This window comes from Mauremys mutica, chromosome 13 (genome assembly GCF_020497125.1).
Source record: "Mauremys mutica isolate MM-2020 ecotype Southern chromosome 13, ASM2049712v1, whole genome shotgun sequence".
Taxonomy (NCBI): Eukaryota; Metazoa; Chordata; order Testudines; family Geoemydidae; genus Mauremys; species Mauremys mutica.
In genome coordinates, this window is record NC_059084.1 from 7,139,392 (window position 1) to 7,162,772 (window position 23,381).

Here is a 23,381-nt window from a genome sequence, read left to right on the forward strand (position 1 = left end):
TCAACCATTATCCTTATCTGACCTTCAAAGAGAGTTAACTCTCCCAAGGCCACTTTGAAAATTCCTGGCTTAAAGCGTTATGGGAAGATAGCACCACTAATACAGCAACAATAAACAAAAAGTAGGTGGAGATTTGCACCCACCATGTTGCATAGCCCCATTGGAGACAATGGGACTTAGCATTGACTTCTGGTGGGGTTTCACAAGGCAAATGCCAGGACAGAGTTTGGCTCAAGTGTGTTGGGACCACCAGGCTGCAGTAGAATAATTGACACTGATATCGAGTAGGTGAGATTCCCTTGGGGTTCCCCAGTGATGGAAAGTTTGCAAGGCAGCAGCAAGCTCTCCTCTTTCAGAAAACTGAAGTGGGTCAGCACAGCTCAAAGAGTGAGTAGTGCTGGCTAGCGGAAGAGTGGAATGAGAACTCTCCTGCCCCCTACCCCCTCTGCGAGTAGAGCTCCTAAGGAACTTTAATCATAAAGCTCCCTTGGAACTTAACTTCCTGGTGGACTTAAAGCTGCTTTTCACTGGTGGAGACTCTGAGGGAGGCAGCAGGCAAAACAAACCTGCAGGGTCAATCCTACCCAGGATGCAGCAGGCCAGCCACGTGCAGGGGTGTGTGTGCACGCAATCTGTATATCCCTGCATCAAAGAATGAATCAGGCATTTTAAAATCTTAACTGATTCAGACTCATAACCAAGAGGTAAATATTATTGTGCTCATTTTACAGATGGGCAAACCCAGTCACGGAGTAGTTCAAGGACTTGTCCAAGGCCACAGAGCATGTCAAAGGCAGGGAAGGGAATAGAAGATAGAAGACTAAGATGTCTCCTTGGGACTGGCTGGCATTAAAGTTACACCCATTGGTGCCACATATCTTAGTTGGTGCACAGGTAGCTTTTTGTACAATTCAGTTGCATAGCAGCACTCTGGGTAGTGCATTTTTACAGGAGTTTTACACTTGAGTTCACAAAGTCACTTCATACTCTGTTTCATGTTTCACAGCCCACCCGAAGCCTGCAATAAAAACTTCTCCAAGAGATGCAGCCTGGCACAGACTTATTGCTTAAATACTCACATAAATTTATTCCAACCTGATCTGCAGCTCAAATGTAAATTCAATAAGGCAGAGGGGGATTTAAAAGCACTGTAAATAAATTAACTTCTTGATGCATGATTATTATATTTTATGGAGCCATTTAAACACTACTGCATTTGTTTCAAAAGGACAAGGAAAGTTGCCTCTTTTAAAGCACACACATTACTTTGATAATTGAAATGAGAAGTATTGCCTAATTCAAAATGTTCCTTGCTCCTTGATACAGAATTCTTTTTTCTGTCTCTACAAAAAGAAATAGCAATTTTAATTGGCCTTCTGGTTTCCTTCACATTGATTAGCCTGATTCTTGATTGCACGATTTTTGGCAGTGCATCATTAGGGGAGAGGTCTGCATATTTTGAGCAGTTCTGTAACTTCCGTATATTTTTGCATTTAATAGAATAAAGTGAATATAAAGTTTGTGGATTATACCAACCTGTAAGGGGTTGCAGGTGCTTTGGAGGATAGGATTAAAATTCAAAATGATCCGGACAAACTGGAGAACTGGTCTGAAGTAAATAGGATGAAATTCAATAAGGACAAATGCAAAGTACTCCATTTAGGAAGGAACAATCAGTTGCACACATACAAAATGGGAAATGACTGCCTAGGAAGGAGTACTGCGGAAAGGGATCTGGGGGTCATAGTGGATCACAAGCTAAATATGAGTCAACAGTGTAACACTGTTGCAAAAAAAGCAAACATCATTCTGGGATGTATTAGCAGGAGTGTTGTAATCAAGACACGAGAAGTAATTCTTCCGCTCTACTCCATGCTGATTAGGCCTCAACTGGAGTATTGTGTCCAGTTCTGGGTGCCACATTTCAGGAAGGATGTGGACAAATTGGAGAGAGTCCAGAGAAGAACAACAAAAATGATTAAAGGTCTAAAAAACATGACCTATGAGGGAAGATTGAAAGAATTGGGTTTGTTTAGTCTGGAGAAGAGAAGACTGAGAGGGGACATAACAGTTTTCAAGTATGTAAAAGGTAGTTTCAAGGAGGAGGAAGAATTTTTTTTCTTAACCTTTGAGGATAGGATAAGAAGCAATGGGCTTAAATTGCAGCAAGGGAGGTTTAGGTTGGACATTAGGAAAAACTTCCAAACTGTCAGGGTGGTTAAGCACTGGAATAAATTGCCTAGGGAGGTTGTGGAATCTCCATCATTGGGGATTTTAAAGAGCAGGTTGGACAAACACCTGTCAGGGATGGTCTACATAATACTTAGTCCTGCCTTGAGTGCAGGGGACTGGACTAGATGACCTCTCGAGGTCCCTTCCAGTTCTATGATTACGCTGAACCAAAGTGCAGCAGCCATCTGGTTACTGGTACAGGGCAGCATTTTCAAAGGGGCATGAACCTGGTCTCTGTTTGTGCATGTATAACTTTCCCCAAGGCCGAGATTCCATGGCTGCATCCTTCTGTGCATGGAAAGCTCAATCAGTTGGGAGGGAAGAATTTTGTTTTATACTTGAATTGCTGAAAGAAGTTGCTGCCGATTCCTTGTGCACTGCACTGAAAATGCATTTTTTAAAAAGAGAACCAGCTGAAGACCAGAAATATTGATTTGTCTAATAAGTATTGAGTCTTTAATTGATGATGTTGAGGAAATAGTTGCTTCTTGCTAGCCTAGTCATAGAGCAACTGAGAAATGCGTTCTCCTAGTTCCAAGCAGCTGTCAATTTCAACCAGGATTTAGAAGTTAAGTTTCCAACCCTGAACGATTCCAGATGTTAAAGGATTTTTTTTATTCTTCCAATCACATTTCTGGGTGTGCAGAAATCAAAGCATTAGGACTGATTGGCTGAAAAAAAAATGAAGCCTTTACAGATTTTTTTCACACCTTGCTGAGGTAATGACACTGCTTCTTGAGAAGTGGGGAAGAGTCAAGGCCTGTAGGGTATTGGAGGTGGAAAGTTGCACACTCGGCATTAGGTTTAAGGACACTGTTTAGCATGTAGGGAAATACCTGAGTGTTTTGTTGCCGCAGAATAAATGTGTGTTAGAAAAATTGCTACAAAAAGGGTAAAAACAGAGAATGAGATTGGGGAAAAAAAAGCAAATAAATGAAAGGACAAGGGACGTAAGGATGATCTTGTGTTTAAGGCACTAGACAGAGGCAAAGAAGATCTGGGTGCAATTTCCAGCTCTCCCACAGAACTCCTGTGCGACTTGAGGCAAATTGCTCAATCTCTCTGAAGCTCAGCTCCTCACTCTCTAAGTCAAATTTTCTGGCCACTTTAAGAGGCCAGCAGCATCTGGCTTTCAGTTTCTGGCTGTCTCTGTAGAATCCCCAACACTTGCAGGCTAGGGAGGGAGGCATTCAGACTCGCCTTTCCTAAATAAGTCATTCCTTCTATAAAGGAGTTAATAGATTCATAGATTCTAAAGCCAGAGGGGAGCACTGTGATCATCTAGTCCAGGGATCGGCAAACTTTGGCATGTGGCCCGCCAGGGAAATCCACCGGCGGGCTGGGATGTTTCCCGCAGCCCCCATTGGCCTGGCACAGCGAACCACGGCCACTGGGAGCGGCGATCGGACGAACCTGCGGATGCTGCAGGTAAACAAACCGTCCTGGCCCGCCAGTGGATTTCCCTGATGGGCTGCGGGCCAAAGGTTGCCAATCCCTGATCTAGTCTGACCTCCTGCATAGTATAGGCCAGAGAGCTGCCCTGAATTTAACTTCTGTTTGAACTAAAGCAGATCTTTTAGAAAAACATCCAGCCTTGATTTAAAAATTGCCAGTGATGGAGAATCCACCCCAGCCCTTGGTAAATTGCTCCACTGGTAAATTACCTTCACTGTTAAAAATCTGTCTGTCATTTCTAGTCTGAAATTGTCTAATTTCCATTTCCAGACATTTGCTCTCAAAACACCTTTGTCCGCTCGATTGGAAAACGCATTATCGAATGTTGTTCTTCATGTAGGTACTTATGGTAATCAAGTCACCCCTTAACCTTCTCTCTGATCAACTAACTAGACTGAGCTGCTTGAGTCTATTGCTACAGGGCATGTTTTCCAGTCCTCTAGTCATTCTCGTGGCTCTTCTCTGAGCCCTCTCCAACTGATCAAGATCCTTCCTGAATTGTGGGCTCCAGAACTGAGCACAGGATTCCAGCAGCTGTCGCACCAGTACCAAAACCAGAGCTAATATAGCCTCCCCAATCCTATTTAGACAGCCGAGGATCACGTTAGCTCTTTTGGCCCCAGCACCGCACTGGGAGCTCATGGTTAGTGACCTGTCTTCATTATTACCATCCCCTCACCCCTGTCTTTTTGTCGTCTGAAAACTTTATCAGGGATTCTTTGATGTTTTTTTTCTAGTTCATTGACAAAAATGTTAACAGCATGGGGCTAAGAACCAAGCCCCATGAGACTAGAAACACACCTGCTCAGTGATGATTCCCAGTTTACAATTACATTCTGAGTCCTGTCATTTAGACAGTTTTTAAATCCATTTAATAGGTGCCTGTATCATTCTAGCTTTTAATCAAACTGTTGTATGGTACTAAGCCAAACTCCTTGAAGAAGCTTAAGTATACTATATACACACTATTACCTTCCTCAACCAAATTTATAATCTCATCAAAATAAGCTATCAAGTTAGCTTGATGAGATCTATTTTCCATAAACCCATATTGATGGATTAATTATATTACCCTTCTTTAATACTTTATGAATAGAGACCCATACCAGCAGTTCCATTTTTTTGCCTGGGATTGAAGTTTGGCAGAGTTGCAACATCGGGTTAAAAGCCAGTTGAATTTCGCATGCCTAGACCAGTGTTGACTGGCCTTCTAACACTAGTAAGTAAGTTTTGTCATTAACCCAGATCTGCCGCTTAAATATAAGCCTTCAAAATCTTAAAGTTGGTTATTTATTTCTTAAGATCAATGAATTAAAAAAACAAAACAAAAAATCACCATACAATACAAAGGTTAATTTCAGAAAGTAGCCTTTTCATTACAGTTTGGTCATAAAATACAGTATAAATAATAGCCTGTTACATTAAAATAACATTTTAGATTGCTACATGGGGGGATTTCACATCCCACTCCCTTCCCTTTGCCAGAGTAACTATTACAAATTAGACTCTGAGACACTCTTAATATTCATTATTTCTGGCACACAACAGGCCACATAAAATAAAGCACATACAAATTCTGTATTTAAAAAAAAAAAAGTGCACTTTTTGTATTTTCACCACAAGTACGACATGTCAAATTGCACAGCTTAAGGGATTCTTGAGTACAAAGCCAGGACATCAGAATGAGATTTTTGGATTGGCTATTTAGCTGCTAAAAAAAGAATCCAGACTACAACAGACACACTTGTTCAGCTGTTGTTTCATAATGGGAAATAATTGTAAGCAATACCATTTTTTCCCTAACAGAATTACCATACAATTCCATAATCACCAAAATATCAAAATAATACTCAAATGTATATTGCACCCACAAACTCTGCGCTGTCATGCTGTGTAAATGTGTCTCCTCTTCATGAAGGGTGTATGCTCTGGTAATCAGACAGGCTAAAGGACCTTCTATTTAAAGCTGTAACACAAATTGTGTGCAGTTGTAACACACTTTTCTTTTGTGTTTTGTTATACATTTGCTGCTATAAATTAAAAAGATCCTGTTTGCTAACCCCTCCCAGATGATCCTTCTGTTTAGTTCAATTTTTAAAGGGCGAAGTCATTGAAGTGAAATCTCATGCACTTTACAAAAAAGACAAGATCAGCAGAGCATTAAAACACTGATGAGTGCTGGACCTTTGATGATAAAGTCTTGTCTAGGGGATATTTCTGACTAGTATAATGACACTAGAAATCTGATTTCACACACTGACAAAATGGATGACACTGTCAAGAATACTGCAAAGGTAAATGAAGGCTTAAAATTACATTTAAAGAGGTTGCCTGGTGAAATCTCTTTAGACTCGAGTCACTTAGAATCCATTCTAGCGTTTCACATCTGTGGGTTCTAAGGCTTCTTTGAGTGGAAATGAGCATTGCACATCACTAGCAGGAAATTCACGTAGATCCAGCATCTCACAGACGCTCTCTCTCCTCTGTCCCTATATATAATTTAGAAGCAAACAAGTACATGAAACGAAAATACGGATGAGTGAATTAATTATGCCCAATGTCAAGCCCACTCCAACTTTATCAGTTTTTGAGTTCAGTTCATCCCCAAACCTTCTTAGGTTAGCAGAGACTGTGGTTAAAAAGGAGCAGAAAGGGGAACAGAGAAAACTTCTAATAAAGAGCATTTGTATGAACCATGCAGTTTGTATCATTTTCTTGCAGCAACCAGTGTTCTTCTCTCTGTAATACACAGCGTGGGCTTCTCTTTAGCTAGAAAAATATGAGTTCTCGTTTTAAATGGAGTGCTTGAAACCGCCAGCTCACTCCCATGAGTTTCTGAATATGCCAGAACTCTGGGGTCTGAAATTATGTTCCAAACTGGAACCTGCCCCTGTTTCCAGACATCGAGATTTGGCCAGTTGAAAAAGATTTGGGCTGCAGTTGCAAATCAGGGCTTTTGCTTTAGGCCGTCTCTGTTTTCGAATGCAGGAACAAAGGTTTGTGAACCAGAAAAATGTTTGGGCAAGTTCACAAAATCTTTTATCTCCTCAAGGTTAGCCCCTCCCTACTAAGAATCCATAAAGGTTTGTCCCAATGTCTTTGTTTTCAGTTGAGGTCTTTCCTATTTTCATGCCAAATGAAAGATAAACCTATCATCTGCTCAGCATTACAAGGATATCTGGGTATATCTCACTTAATCATTGTCCTGTCTTGGGCACAGGTGCACCTCGGTCCCTCCTATTCTCTGCATGTGGCACATAATAGTCTAGTCTTCTGTGGGCTGTAATATTTTGGTCTAATTTCAGCTGTTGGGGTTAGTGTGCAGGTGCTAGCTGGTGTTGGTGGCCTGTAGTATACAGGAGATCAGACAAGACCACCTGGTGGTCCCATCTGGCCTTAAACTCTATGATGCTATAACAATATTCTCAGTGCTGCTGTAACCCACTAGAGAAAATCTAGGACAAGCACCTCAGGCAAGACTGATTTTCATGCTGTGCTTTAATTTTCCCTACCGACTGAAGAATGGATAATCAAGCCCGTTTCGGCAGGTTGGTATTTACCAGGAATATTAACGACGTTTAACATCTCAAGAACGATTTGGTGCAGGGTTGGAGTTTCAAATGCACCTGAGTTAGGATGATGAGTCCCACTGAAAGTCAACTGCATTTATTCTCTTAACTTCCCTAGGCGCTTTTGAAAACCCCACCCTTCAACTGTGCCGCTCCTGTTAGAGGCGTGGTTAAAACAATCCTGAGGCCACTCCCAGGATCAGAAATATGGGCTCTTGTCCACTAGGCCCAGAGGTCAGTGTACGAGGTTGTGACTCATCTTCCCTCTACTCAAACAATGTAATAGGAAGGGCAGGTTTTAGAACTGCAGGCTGAGTTTGGTGAGATTCTGCGGGGTATGTGGCCACAGCCAGTGCACACGTTACTTGCTGCCGTTCAAGTTATTTCTGCAGAACTCTTAATCAGCTGGAAGCAGCTTCTAAGCCATGATGCTGGCAGGCTGCAACACATCCTGCTACTGTATTATCTCTGCCTATCCCTGGGGTAAGGCCCAGCTGCAGGCCTGGTGACATTCTGTCTACCGACACTGTCTGTTAACGTCAATGGGAGTTCCATGGTAGCTACATTTCCATGTTCTGTGCTGATTGCTGAAATTACAGAATTGTTTTTGTCTGTGTTAATTTTTTTCTAAGCATTCTAAGCAACAAGACTGATCAACTACAGGAATAGAATTCTAGTCCATGAAACAATACAGACAGTCAAACAGCAAGAATCCTGCTTGGATCCTGACCTGCACCTTCTTCAGCCTGGACTTAAACAGGCCTCTTTTATGGGAGCAAATAACATCTTACTGTCAGTTATTTCTGGGTGCAATTTAGGCCCTTTAGACATTAAATTACCTGCTTTGGTAGCATAAGTGATTTAAATTGTTCATGCAGCCAGAATTATTTGCAGCTCGAAGGCACAGTTAGGCTGAAAATTTGGTTCATTGGGCTCATTTCTGATCTGAAACAGGCAGGTATTCATTACTGTGTGACTTGAAAATACTGTTACAGAACCCAACAGGGCAACAGGTTGCTTATCACTTTGGCTTATAACCATCTATAACACCTTCTACTGATGTCTAACATATACTGCTTATGTCTGTAACATGCTTAGAATATCTGTTGATTATTCATAAACCATTTATAAATGAAACCTTCATGTAAAGTGAAACCACCTACCTTTTGGTTTTTCTAGGTAAATTTAATAAGTTGTGTTTCTAACTAGATAGAAGCCCACTGTATGTAAAATAAAGATGCTCATTAAAAAGTAATTTTTGCACTGCTTCTGGGATTACCATGGGAATCAAATAAAAAACAAACAAACCACAAAACAGAGCAGAGCTCACATTTTGGCAGAGTCAAATTAAACTAAACCCACAAAAATTTCCATTCTAAACTTGGAACCCTTGATTTTCAAGTGGATTTATATAGTGATAATTTAATAGCCTTTTGATAACTATGATTTGGAGCTGTGCATGCATGAACTCTGTTACCTAAACCTTATGGGGCCGAATCCACAGGACACTAGTCCTGTACTAGAAAAATTCACTGGTGGTCAGAGTATTGGCAACTGACCTTTATCAATCAGGTGGGAAGTTTAACTGGGAAAAGGAGACTAATTTTCACTGTAAATTAAAACGGTAAGCCTCTTTCATTTAATAATTAATATTGTAATCAGCTGGCTAGTATATCTATGTGTGTAACTCTGCCATTTACTCAGCGGAGTCAGAGCTGTTCAGCTGTGTGTCATAGCCCCTGCACTGCTATGAGCTATTGGAGATTCTATTTGATTTCAGAGGATAGGGGATTATGCTTTTGAAGCAGAAGGACATAAATTCTGTCCTCACTGCCAGAGGAAATTCTGAGTGGCATGGTGTGCCAGCATAGCAACAACTGTTACCACCAAGAAATAATAGTTCCTGGGTGACACTGGACTAGTTCAAGACTTAACCTTGCTTGGCATACCAGGCACTCAGTCTTCCTTTTTATATGATTTACCCACTCATTTTTTAAAACAAATCTGCAATTTACTTCCTTCTTATAGCCCATTCAAATCAACACAATTAAGCTAAGCCAGTGGTTCTCAAACTTTTTTTTCTGCGGACCACTTGAAAATTGCTGAGGGTCTCAGCGGACTACTTAGTGATCTTTCCAAATGTTGTTTGTAGCATTAGGTAACTATTGTAAAGTGCTTTGGATAAAAGCGCCATATAAAAAACCCCTTAATAATAATTAACATTTTATGTTCTACAAATAGAAGCACACAATTCATGTTTTAATATCAGTAGTCTCACCTTTCCAATGTGATAGATATACCCTCTCTCTCCTGGGGCTGGGAAGGACTGGGGGTCTCTCCCTTTCTCCCCCACTGCAGCAGACCCCGAGCTGGGAAGGAGGGAGGTCTCTCCCCTACCACAGAGCTGAGGCAGGGAAGGAGGGCCGTCTCTCCCTGGCAGCCGCAGCCTTAGAGCTAGAGAAAGTCACCTCTTTCTCTGGATGCCACAGCCCTGCATGTCCCAAATTCCCCCCACCCCCTCTTCTCACCCCACTGCCCCCTCCTACCTACCCCCAATTCCCCCCAAGGCCACCACCTCACCTTACATGTGCATCTTATCCAGGGTCTAGGCACCTAATTAATGGAGCCACGCCTGCACGGCTCTACTAATTAGATGGGTGGCTCTTTATTCTGTTGTGTGCAGCCTTCCAGGCACACACCTTAGAGGGATCTATCCACGGACCACCTGAATGGAGCGTGCGGACCACTTGTGGTCCATGGACCACAGTTTGAGAACCTTTGATCTAAGCATCACTTCCTGACAATCAAAACTTTAGCAAATTGCACTGATTTCCCTAAGATTTAACTTTGTCTGACTGGAATTATTGGTCTGCTGGTCAGGTTTCTGATATAACCATTTGCCCAGGAGACATGATAGCAACACCTGGCAATGCAAGTGAATTTGACTATGTGCAGGTGGGCCCGGACACTATTGTGTCAACTTGTGCATAGGAATATACTAGAATATGATGTGGCTGATCACAAGAGCTTGGCACACGTTGCACAAACGCTTGTGCTGGTTTCCTTTTACTCAGCTCACCCTTGTAATAGCAGAGGTACCTCTTTAGCTTATTATGTGGGGCCTGTGTTTTTGGTGTAGATGGTTGGCTGGTAGCGATGGGAGCATTAATTCAAACCCTGAAGCTACACAGCCCATTCGGATAAAAGGTTTGCAAATCCGAATCTAGGGTTAGATCTGACCCAAGCCTCACTTTTCATCTGGCCATAGGTTTGGTTTGCTGCCTGCATGCAGCCATGGTTGAATACAGATTAGCTCCTCCCAGCTGGGCTGAACTCTTGTATTAAGCACTCATTTAACAAAGAGGATTTATGCCACATAATGGTTTATGTGTACGCACCTGTTGTTGGAACATGACTGACTGTAACAGGGCCAGGCACCTCCTGGGCGGCTCTTTGTGGTGTCCGGCTACCAACTTCTCCCTTATTCAGGACCCCTTAATAACTCACCATGAACAGGTAATTACAACATTCCCCTCCTGGGGACCCATTTATTGAGTCCTTATGTACTGGACCTCCTGGTCCCAACATCAATTCAGTTACACTCTGCTAGTCAGGGTCTCTAGTAGGAGCTAAGCCCCATACTCCCAGGCTTTACCTGACTGAACCTCGGCCCTCTGGTTCTGGCTACCAGGCCCAAACCCTTCTCTCAGTCAGGGCCCCTACCAGGAGCCTGTGGATTACTGCCTCTCCTCTCTGTCACAGCTCCCTTAGTTTCAGAATCTTCCCAGCAGAAACCTTTCACTCACGGCCACTCCCTTCACTCCTCTCTCTACTTCATTGTGCCCTCTTGCTGCTCTTTACAGGGCAGTCACCCTAATCTCTCCCAGGAGTGGCTCATTCTGTAATCAGGCTTGGCTAGCTCCAGCCCTTAAGAGGCAAACTGTCCGATTACACTGGCCTTTTCAGACCCAACAGTTCTGTCTGCTGCCCCTCTAGTCTGTCAAGAAGGGGCCTGGTTTTGGAACTGGGAATCCTGAATTTAAATCACCTCGTTTTCTGTTAATTCTTCGTGTGTGTTGCCTGCAGCTAGAGATTGGTAAATACAGATCATTAGGTCACAGAATAAGAAAATTGCACTAGAGTCTTTTGCGGCCCTTGTACCTCGGACTTGAGCTTGCCCTTTGGGATATCAGCAAACTCGCTAATAAAACACCTGCAAATTGAGAAAAACTGGAATAAGAATGGCTAAGAAATCAATGATCTGTGCCCTGCAGAATTCATGCAGGTTGCTCTATGCCTCTCCTTCATCCATTAGCAGCCCTCTCTCATCATGGTCCAGGCATGTGCTCACCTCTTGATATGGCTCAACTAACTTTTTACTTTTTTTCAGTGGTAAAAATGGGATTTGGCTATGAAGCAAATGTAAGATTGCCCTCTTCTTTGTTTTTAACAATAAGTTTTGCCTCAATTTAAGCATTCTAGACTTTGTCATTATTATTATTATTATTATTATTATGATGTATTTTTTAATGTATTTGTGTGATGACCTTGCTGAAAGGATCCAAGAGGTATCAACGTCCCATCGTGCTAGGCACTACACACACCTCTAACAAAAAGAGGATCCTTGCACCCTAAGAGCACTGAACGGTGTTTTCCAAGGTGCTATCCTGATCTAGGTAAGGCATTATAATTATTTTATTATTTAATTTAGGGACACTAAATTGACTCTCCTGGACATTCTGGTCTAATTAATCAGAATTAAGAATGAGTTCTATAAATAACCACCTTGCTCCCTGAGTGCAATATTCCCTACTGATTCCATTATTTCCATTTCTCTTTCTTTTATCACCTCTCAGATTACTACTCCCCCCCTCAAAAAATATCCCTGTTCACTCAAAACTGCCTTGCTCCTCATTAAAGGCTCAGCTCAGTGCCACCAAGAGAAATGATGCTGAGCTCTTCGACTTTAGCACAGCATTTCTGCACGGAGAAAAGGATGAAGCACGATATGAGTTGCCTAAGCTTGACATTTATAGGCTGAAGAAGTGCTGTGGCTTCCCAGATAACACTGCGTCGGAATCTATGCCATACCGAAGTTACAAAATGCGTAGCCATTATTCACAAGAGGCAAGGCTGATGCTTTAAAATAACCCCAAAGTTACTGGCAGAACGAAGCCTATTTGTTCCAACAAAAATGAGACTGCTAAACACATTCGTGTTATGGAGAATTTAGAGACCATGCACTAAGGTCCCAGAGGTCTCGCTCACATCCTAAATCCACGTTGAAACACATTCTCTCTTCCTTTGGCTTCACTCGGGGCTCAGTATGTCGTTTCCCTAGTGACTTGGCTGGAAAACGTATGGTTGCTAGAGATGCTGTTGGACTTCCTGGTGAAGCTGGGTCTCTTTCTCTTCTTCCTCCATGGCAGGCACAGGAACATGAGCGTGGAGAGGAATATCTGGCGGAAGTTTGCAGACACCAGGTTGTAGAGGATGGGGTTGATGGCAGAACTGACGTAGAAGAGGACATTTGTCAACATGTAGAAGTAGTGGTAGAAATTATAAAGGAATCTGATGGAAGAGAACAAGAAGAGAGTGGAAATATGAGTGGAGGAGGAGAGTATGAATAACTTACAATTGCAGGGTTGGAGAAAGTGGAAGCCAGATTTTCAGCAGCTGGGGATTGCCATACTAGATATCAAATTTGGTCCATCTAGTCCAGGGATCGGTAACCTTTGGCCCGCGGCCCGCCAGGGTAAGCACCCTGGTGGGCCGGGCCAGTTTGTTTACCTGCTGTGTCCACAAGTTCGGCCGATTGCAGCTCCCAATGGCCACAGTTTGCTGTCCCAGCATTTCTCATCTTCACTGACTTTTTTAACAAATGATTTTCAAAATCATTCTCGAAAAATTTCATTGACCAACCCCCACTTTTCAGCAAGTCCAAATTTGCAATGATGATTTTGAAATTACTTTTGATAAAAATGTCAGTAAGGAATATCATGAGAAATTTCACCAAAACCAGAAGATGAGTCCATTTCAAACCTGAAATGTCAGACACTTTAGTTTGCAGTTGTAGTCCTGTCAGTCCCAGCGTAGGAAAGACAAGGTACCATCTTTTGAAGGAGTAACTTATGTTGGTGGAACAGACAAGCTTTCCTGCTGCACAGACCTGAAGAAGAAGTCTGTGCAGCTTGAAAGCTTGTCACTTTCACCAACAGATGTTGGTTCGTTAAAAGATATTACCTCACCAAACTTCTTAGTGAAACTGTCAACCTGTTTTTCAACCAGGTCTAACTATAACCCATATAGGAGTTCCATCCTGTTCCCATTTTAGTCAACTGCAAAACTTCCATTGCTTATAGATATGTAGGAACCAGACTATGGCCAGGATCTCATCAGCTAGATAACAAGAGGGTGGTTTTGAGTGTGATGTGCAAACACTGCAAGGGTAGAAGGCACAGGAATGTCTACAGACTGAAGAACTGTGTATAAGATACTGCAACTGCCTTCTCTAATTGCTTATGAGAGTTGTCATTGGTATATGCCAACCTTTGTAAAGTCAGGACAGTTATTTTTAGTGGTGTGGGAGGTTGTGCATCATTCTAAGGCTGTCACCATGATAGCATGAATCCTGATTATAGGGTTTTGCTCTGTGCAAAAGGTTTTTAAGGGTTACGACACACAGACCTCCAGAGAAAATCACAGTCTATTGCAGAACCCACGTCAGTGTCTCTGATTTAATGGCTACAAAGTGCTAGGATATGGTGGCAGCTGAAAGCAGCCTGAGGTGCAGGTGTTTGGGAAAGTGCAAACCTTCCAGCTGAAAGAGCTTGTCACTTAGCCCCTGATGGTGTCAATAATTATAAAGAAAATGTGAAATTCTAGTAGCTTGCAGTGCTGGTACCCATTATCCTGGCCAAAGGAAGTACTGTGGAAATAAGTATCCTTTCAAGCAGTTCCTTTCGAAATGCTCTTAAAGATCAACAAATGTTAACTTTGGTCTAGTCAGTCCTCTTAACCCACTTTAACAGTTTCTTTACTGTGGTTTATCCCTACAGAAACATACGAGATTTCTGACTCATACACACAGAAAATCTTCACTGGTTCCTGTTCACTAAGGCCACAATTTTCAAGTGACTGGCAAGTTTAGGTGCCTTAATTTTTGATTGCCCAACCTGAGACCTCGAAAAGGGACCGGTCTCAAGGCAGGTACTCACAAACAAGTCTCTTTTGGAAAAATCTTGGTCTCTAAAATCACAAATGCTGTCCAGGGTCATACTTTATATTGATTCCATTTATAAAGAGGTTAATAAATGATTAATAGATGTTTTAACAAATGGATAATCAATGGTTGTAGATCGCCATAGAGTCCAGCAGGTCAATAGGTTGCTTATAACCAGCTATAATACTTTCTACTGATGTGCTTAGAACCATCTATAACAAATACTACTCATGTCTATCACTTGCTTATAACGTCTATTAATCATTTATTAACCATTTATAAACAGCAATTTAATTGAAGTGAGAGTCTCTGCCTTGTTTTTCATTTGTTTCTGTAACTATTAACTGAAAAAGGACCCTGGTTCATCTCAGACTAGGTTTCTCTTTAGAGCTGGTTTCAGGCTGCTATAGGGGAAAAGGATGGATGTATTTAGACAAGCACCATTCGATCATTCCCACAATAAACTGAATATAAAGATCATCTGAATTAAAGGCACAACCATCATGCTGGGCGGATGCCACCCGGGTGCAAGCCAGGTTAGAAGAATGGCTGGGTGATGTGTTCTTTCAGAGTGGAGTGATTCTTGTGGAGCAGGGGAATAATCTGAAGAGAGACAGCATTTTCAGTAGGAAGGGTCCAACAACTGGACTAAAATCCCTGGATTACTATTTGTGAGCAGGTAGAATTCATAGGCATAAATGGCTACGTTACACTACGAGCGAGGGGTGTGATTCCCTTGCTCGTGTACACACTAGCTCCGTGAGAGCTAGCGTGAGTATAAATAGCAGTGTAGCTGCAGTCGCATGGGTAGCGGCAGTGGAGCGAGTACATTCCTACTGGGTTCAGAAAGGTTTGTACTCAGCACGGCTCAGTCGTGCCTCTGCTGCCACAGCCAGTGCTGCCACAGCGACACTGCTATTTACACTCATGCCAGCTCTCATCGAGGTAGCGCGAGTACGTGTACATGGGCAGGGGAACCAAACCCCTAGCTCATAGTGTAGATGTAGTCTAGGTAGTAGGGGACTCATTTGCAGAGGTGCGGAGTGCTCCACAGCTCCACTGATCTTAATGGACGTTACAGGTGCTCAGCATCCTTGAAAATCAGACCTTGTGCTCTTCTATCTGATCACAGATGAAGGATAAATAGACCTGTGATTGTGATGTCTTACCAACCCCAAAACACAAACCTTAAAACACTGTGTGTTAAGAATTGGTGGCCCGTTCCAATCATTACAAATACATCGTTGGGCTGTAGCTATGAGGTATTAATTAAAAAGAAGAAGATTTCTCTTGTTCAGACATGGGCATATTTCTGGATGATCTTACATCAAACCACCGTAAACAATTAATTAACCAGTGACATTGATAGCTCGCCATTCATAATATATCTGTAATTTCTGGACTTTCTTAAAATTAAATCATGGCTTTTAAAAAATATTAAAATGCAAATGGAACACATCAATCTGTGTTAACTGCTGACAAAGTTGTCTATTCCTTGAGCTCAGCGCAAATGTTATTGTTACATAACTACTTGCTGCTTTAAGTGCTTTTCTTATAGTAAAGTAAACAAGAAATAACAGTTTGCTCCAATGCATGCCTAGGAGTCTATTTTCACTATTAAATGTAAAATCCGGTTGTTATCATGGCAGGATATACAATTTGTTTCGGTGGACTGCTCTACTGGAAATCACTGTTTCTTGTGCTTGGAATTTATGAAATTTTAATAATCTCTTAGTTTGGCTGCATTTTAGCATTGTAGAAGTGTCCGCTGCTCTCCTCGTCTCCCATTCACTGCAGGAAACAGAACTCTTTTCAGAGAACAGAGGATGTAATATTGTAAAAGAATTACCTGAGTAATGGTTAGATTCTTCGCTGAACCCATCTCCTGCCATCTTTGCCTCAAGGAATCTGGGGCTAGATTTTCAGAAAGTTTAGGTGCACAATTGCATGTGCAAAATGTATGCTCTATTATTTACCTGATTTGTACATGCAGTTGCCATGACTACGCAAAAAATTGGATAGTTGCATGAGCATATAGCTAATAGATGTATTTGCACGTGTTATTTTCATCTTTTATGTGAGCAATGTCAATACATGTGCATACAAACTAGGTGTGCAGTTACAAGTATAATTGCCCACTTAAACTGTCTGAAAATCCCTGCAAATGGATGATGATCCCTATATGTTAAGTCTGGCCTTTCATTGCTAAAATTAGCAAATAACCTACTCCACTCTTCTCATAGACTCATAGATTTTAAGGCTAGAAGGGACCATCTTGATCATCTACTCTGACGTCCTGCATACTGCAGGCCACAAAACCTCACCCACCCACTCCTGGAGTAGGCACATAACCTTTTGCTAAGTTAAAATAATGATTTAAAGGCTTCAAGTTACAGAGAATCCACTACTTACTCTCATTCAAACCAGCAAATGATTCGTGCCCCACACTGCAGAGGAAGGCAAAAAAACCCTAGGATTTCTTCCAATCTGACCTGGGGGAAAATTCCTTCCCAACACAAAATATGGTGATCAGTTAGACCCTGAGCATGTGGGCAAGACCCAGCAGTCCGACACCTGGGAAAGAATTCTCTATAGTAACTCTGAGCCCTCCCCTCTAGTGTCCCATCGCCAGCTATTTGCTAATAGCAGTCACGGATTGCCTACAATGGCCTGTGACCCATCTCATCAAAACATCCCCTCCATAAACTTATCAAGCTCAGACTTAAAACAAGTAATGTTTTTTGTGCCCTTTACGTCGTTTGGAAGGCTGTTACAGAACTTTACTCCTCTAATGTCAAGCCTAAATTTATTGATGACCAATTTATATCCATTTGTTCTTGTGCCAATATTAGCCCTTAAATAACTATTCTCCCTTCCAGGTGTTTATCCCTCTGAGGTATTTATAGAGAGCTATCCTATCTTCCCATAACCTTCATTTTGTTAAGCCTAACAAGACAAGCTCATTGAGTCTCCTCTCATAAGGTAGGTTTTCTATTCCTTTAATCATCTTTAGTAGCCTTTCTGTGCACCTGTTGCAGTTTCAATTCATCTTTCTTAAACACGGGAAACCAGAATTGCACACAGTATTGCAGATGAGGTTTCTCCTTGTATAATGGTAATAACACTTCCTTATCTCTACTGGAAATACCTCACCTGATGCATCCTAGGACTGCATTAGCCTTTTTCACAGCCGCATCACGTTGCTAGCTCATAGTCATGCTGTGACTGACTAATACACCCAGGTCTTTCCTCTCCTCTGTCGCTTCCAAATTCTTGTTGTTAGTCCCTAAATATGTGACCTTGAATTCTGCACTGTTAAATTTCATCCCATTTCTGTTACTTCAGTTTCCACTCACTCACTCACTCACTCATGCCCATCACCCCAGTCGGGGTATGGGCCGCCAACCACATATCTCCAGAGTCTATCCTTCCAAGGTCATTCAAATCTTGTATGATAGTCCAGTCCTCCTCCGTATTGCAATACCTTCCAATTTTGTGTCATCGGCAAATTTTATTTGCATACTCCCACTTTTTTGTGTCAACTTCATTAATGGAAATGTTAAATAAGATTGGTCCCAAGACCATTCCTTGAGAAGGTCCACCAGTAACCTCCCTCCTGCCTAACATTTGAACTTTCAGTATGACCCGTTGTAATCTCCCCTTTAACCAGTTCCTTACTCACCTTTCAGTTGTCATACTAATCTCCATCTTCTCCAATTTAATTAACAATTTCCCATGTGGATCAGTGTCATGCACTACTGAAATCCAATTAGATTAGATCTACTGCATTTCCTTTATTTAGAAAATCTTCTCAAAGAAAGAGATCAGGTTGGTCTGGCATGATCTACCTTTTCTAAAACCAAGATGCATTTGTATGTTGAAATGATGCAACTATTTTTCTGTCTGTGGATTCTCTCCTATCACCTGGAAAATTTAGCTTTTTGGAACTAAATTGTGTTTTGGCATGAGCTGCTCCACCTTACAGCTAATGTCGCTGTATCTTAGATACATACTAACAATCCACTTAGGATGGATAAAAAATGATCCAACCAAGGATTCTTAGGGACTGGTAGAGGTGAAAATTGGTCACTGTACTAGTAACAGGTGATAATTTTGTGATTGCCAACATGAGATAATCGGATGCTATTTGAATACATGCTGGTGTTTTCCACCACATACATCTTTGGAATCCAGCTTTTAAAACCTGTAATAAAAAAACCAAGCTGAAGACAATTTTGAGACCTTTTTAAGTTCATATTTTCCCTGTAAAACTTCAGGGCTAGATTCTGATCTCCTTATTAAATATCACCAGATCCCCTAATTAACCTCAAAGGTGCTAGTAGTTGAAGAACATGGTACTCAGTGGAAGTAAGGGGAGCACAGTCTGGTCCTTAGACTTCTGCAGTGGCATGGTACAATCACATTCTACTTCAAAATAATGACTCACTCTGTCCAGTGTTCTGCTGGAACATAGCAAAACATGAGACGCCGTACATGATAAGGAAGCCAGCAGACCACAAAGGCAATCACAACAGCACCTGCAAGGTACAAACATTTCCATTATTCTTTCCTGGAAATAAAAAAAGCGATCAGTTTTTGTGCACGTTTAACATTGTTTTCTTTTAAAAGCACCAGCATGGTTCTATTTGCCATCGTGCTAATCAATAACAGCCCCAGAGGGATAACCGTGGCTTTTATCTTTTATGGTAGAACAAGGGTAATGGAAATTAGTTACAATCCCTGGGGGAGTAGTGGGGTATAAACAGAAGAAAAGAGGTCTAATGCATGAAAAGGCAGTAAAGGACACCTCACATTGTCTAGTTCAGACTCTGTGTCAAGCAAAATCTGTCTCCATGTTGTATTTATATTTTATCTAACAGAAATAACCATAGCACTTTTTTCATCCAGTGGCACATAGAATAAGGAATACTATGACCTCAGTAGTTTATAGCACATACCTGTGTCCCACGTGTATAAAGCCATTGAATTACCAGGAGTCCCATTGTGTTACTGATCATCAGATAATTTAGCTCTTTGGGGCAGGACTCATCTTTTTGTTCTGGTAGGACAACATGTAGGGGTCCTGGTGCATGACTGGTGGTGCACGACCACAATCCAAATAATGCAAAAAATCAATAATCAGGTGTATCTACCAATCGTAATGTTTTATTCCCGAGGGACACCTTTTCAGCAGGAGTTTGCAACACACCAGTCACCACACACTACATTAGATTTGTTGAAGTAGAAATTTTGACAGTTCTGCTGGAAACCTTGTGACATGAAGGCAGTGGCACAGATGGAGTCTTTTTCTGGTGAGCACAGAAGTCCATTGTAAAATGGGATACTTCAATATGATCTTGTAGCAGGAATAACATTTTTATTCCAGCTCCACTTATTGTCTGAGGGAGTTCTATGGGTGTGGCCCTAACAGCATCCCAATGCAAGAGGCTCATGGGTAGGGAGTTTCAGCTGGCCTGACCAGTTCAGTGTACCCCAGTTCGTTAATGTCATAAACTGTATCTGACGTGTCATATAAATTATCATTGGAAAACTAATCACACTGATCTCCCCTCACTTTAACTGAATTACTCTTGATTTACACGGGTAAGTGGGAGTAGAATCATGTCCTTGGAAGCTGTCTGAAATTATTTCTTGACATCAACCCAGGACCTTGGTAGCTTGGTATTTTGTTTTGCGAGGCACAGAGCTATGGTTATCAGTCAGTCAGAATCGTGGATGATAAAGTCCAGTCGGTGGGTGCCTTTGTTAATCTAGATTTTTTTTAAATCAGGGAATCAAGGGAAAGATTCTTTCCTTACAATGCATATTTCCAGTGCTGTAAGAAATGACAGGCGTCTGGCAGAATCCCAGCAGGAAACCTCAGTCAAAACAGCACAAAATAACAGCCATGGAGAAAAATCAGAGATAAATATAACCATCATATTGCTTTTCATCCCAAATGCGCTTTACAGATGGTAAGTGCCAAATTGTTCCTGGCCTTTATGTGGGCTCCTATGGCGATGGGAGACGGGAAAGATCCCTTTGAGGCCTACATAACAGCCAGCTGCAATTTGCAGCCTCCGTATTCAGGGAGGCCCCCCTTTTCCCTGGGTGTGAACAGTGCCCCAAAGAGTGGGAACTTGTCCCCAACCCCTCCCTCTTCACCAACAGGGCTGGTGCGCAGAAGGGACTATGCTGCGCTTCATGAGGGGGCGTAGCCGCAGGCACGTTTCTCCTAGGGAATGGAGCACTTGAGGAGGATTCTGACTTCTGAATACAGCTTAATCCTCCAGAAGTTCCCCCACTCTAATCACCCCATACTATGGGCCTATACCAAGAGGCCCAGTTGGTCCTTCAGTAACTAACTGTCCTCATGCTCCCGTGGAGCAAGCAAGAAAGTGATCGTATCTCCATTTTGTGGGTGGATACAATGAGGCAAGAATGACTTGCCCAAAGCCACCCAGGTAGTCGGCATCTGAGCTGGTATCAGACCCCAAGAGCTCCTGGCTCCCAGCCCTGTACTTGGAGCATTGTGCCATGCTCAGTGCCAGCTGTAACAGGACTCTGCTGGGAAGGAGTAGGGGAGAGAATCATCACCAGAAGGAGAGGTCAGGCCATGGCATCCTTGTGTGAGGCTCCCACGCAGCCTGTTCTGTTGGCTGTGCCTATGGACAGCCATGTCAGCACATGGACACTCTAAGGAAACAGAGGAAAGTTCATACAGTGAGACTGAAAAGTTGAGAGTTCAGACATTAGCCAGAACTTTGTTCCACTGGGTTTGAGCCATAGGCACCAACTTGCCCTGTAGCCGGGGGTTGGGGGTGGTCGGCCTCCCTGCTCTTCCCCAGGCCCCGCATCCACTCCTATCCTTCCCCCAAGTCCCTGCCCCCATCCCACCTCTCCCCAGTGCGTGCCCTGTCCCCGCTGCTCCCCTTCCCTCCTGGAGCTTCCTAAACACCGTGAAACAGCTGAGAGGCGCTGGGGAGCGGGGGAGCTTGGTTGCTGGTGGGTGCTGCTGAGCAGCACCTGCTAATTTTTGTCTGTGGATGCTCCAGCCCTGGAGCACCCACGGAGTCAGCGCCTATGGTTTGAGCTGGGGATAAGTTGGCCCTCGACTCTCTTCTCAGCGTATGCGCAACTGGCCTCAGGCGGCACGTGACCAGGATTCATCACCGAATTTGGTGCAATGATTGGATCATTCACTTCCCCTGCCCAGGACGGGTACTGACGGAGAGCACGACATGAACGCTGATCTACCCCCTAACCCCCCACCACTCTCGACTACGATCTGGCATCAAGGCTCAGAGGAGATGATGTGCGTTGGTTGGAGGCATCTGATTTTCTTAATTAAAAGTACAGCACTGAGGCTGGAAGAGGGGTACATTTGCAGAGGCTAGCTGTATTCCCCTGGGGTATTGGAAGACCTTTCACAGATGCTGCAAAAGCCATTAATTTTGATAAGATTTTTGGGAAAGGTAGGGGGTATGTTCCTGAGAGAAAGCTAGAGGATCTGTTAGTGCTCTTTTAGCGGAATGAATTCATTATTTCGATGTGATTATTTTTTGGCTGCTGTGTTGTCACTGTTTGCAATTCTAGCTCTAATTCACTGTTAGGGCACCTAGAGCTTTGTCATTTAAATCTAAAGAAATAATAAAATGAATACGTCCAATGAGGGCCTGATCCTGTCATTTACTTTGGTGGCTGCAGGTGCAGCCCTCGGATGAGCTGAGGTGAGGGAGAAGTGGGGCACTCTAGCATCTTTTTAAAACCATCCTCCAAGAGGGTGTGAAGTCATTTCTTCACAGTGGGAGGCAACCGGTGTCAGGTCCTCTCAGCCTCCCTGCCTGGGAACATTGCAGGACGCACAAGAAAAGGATGTTTGAATAGCTGCAAAGTTCGGCGTGACACTGATAACTCTCAGGGAATTCACAGGAGGACTGAGACACCATCTTCAACTCATTTTGTGATGAGTTTAAAAAAAACCTAATACAGTAGACACAGACATTTTTGCGAGTGAAAAGCAATGCACATCAGGCAGACCTGCTTTCTCCTGTAGAGCTGGGGCTATTTCCCTCAGCTGTGCCTTTTCCTTTATTTAGCAAAATTCACTAAAGCATGAATCACAGTTCCTGCTACGCTTCTTCAAGTCTCCCAGTCATTCTGGATGGTAGCATTCGGGCAGCAGCAGCTGTACAGGACGGGCTGTATTGTGGACTGCCCTTTGCAGAGCAGAGAGAGAATTAGAGAACAAACCTCCTCAAGGCTCATAACAAGAGCAAAGTGTCTGGAGTCTAGTGTAGCAGACTGGAAATTTTGTGACAGCTCCTCTGAATGAAAAATATGGAGCATTTTTATTGCATATAAAAATAAATGATTTGCTCATTTATGTATCCTCTGTGCTATTCATTTTGATATTAAATTCAATGTATTTATGCTGCCCCCATGTAGACTACCACCATATAACAGCATTGTAGAAGCTGTCAGGAAGAAAACAGAAGTTTTGGAAAGGGCCTCCAAAAGGTGTTACGTGTATGTACGCACGTTTTTACACACACACACACACACACTTTTCAGGTGCTAACAACTGCTTTAAAAATGGTCCCCAATAGATTCTTTTGGAGCAAAGTTTAACACTTGTGCACGCCCTGGTTTTAGCCTTATTAAGAGACTCTTATGGTTTGATTTTAAATCCCAGATATGCAGCATCTCAAAACCTGTTTTTCTACTGTGCTATTTCTGATGTGTGGCATTGTGCATCTCAGCTTAGAAGGCCCTGCCCTGTATTTGTCACCCTTAATACTTATGTTTCAACTTTATCAACTGGATCAAGAATACATAGGGTGGCAAGCCAGCCCTTCTCCATCCACTCCCTGGGATCTGATTCCAAACAAGGGCACATGTCA

General features: G+C 42.6%; 1 protein-coding gene across 1 annotated transcript in view; it reads right to left on the reverse strand.

Moving 5' to 3' along the window:
• Nucleotides 1-9,849: 9,849 nt before the first annotated feature.
• NTSR1 (neurotensin receptor 1) overlaps nucleotides 9,850-23,381 on the reverse strand; it is a 100,151-nt gene continuing 86,619 nt past the window's right edge. Inside the window, exons 3-4 of the mRNA XM_044986171.1 lie at nucleotides 18,926-19,016; nucleotides 9,850-12,827 (exon numbers count right to left, since the gene is read on the reverse strand). Coding sequence (XP_044842106.1) covers nucleotides 12,578-12,827; nucleotides 18,926-19,016 — 341 coding nt within the window. The 3' untranslated portion in view covers nucleotides 9,850-12,577. The remainder of the gene's footprint in view (nucleotides 12,828-18,925; nucleotides 19,017-23,381) is intronic.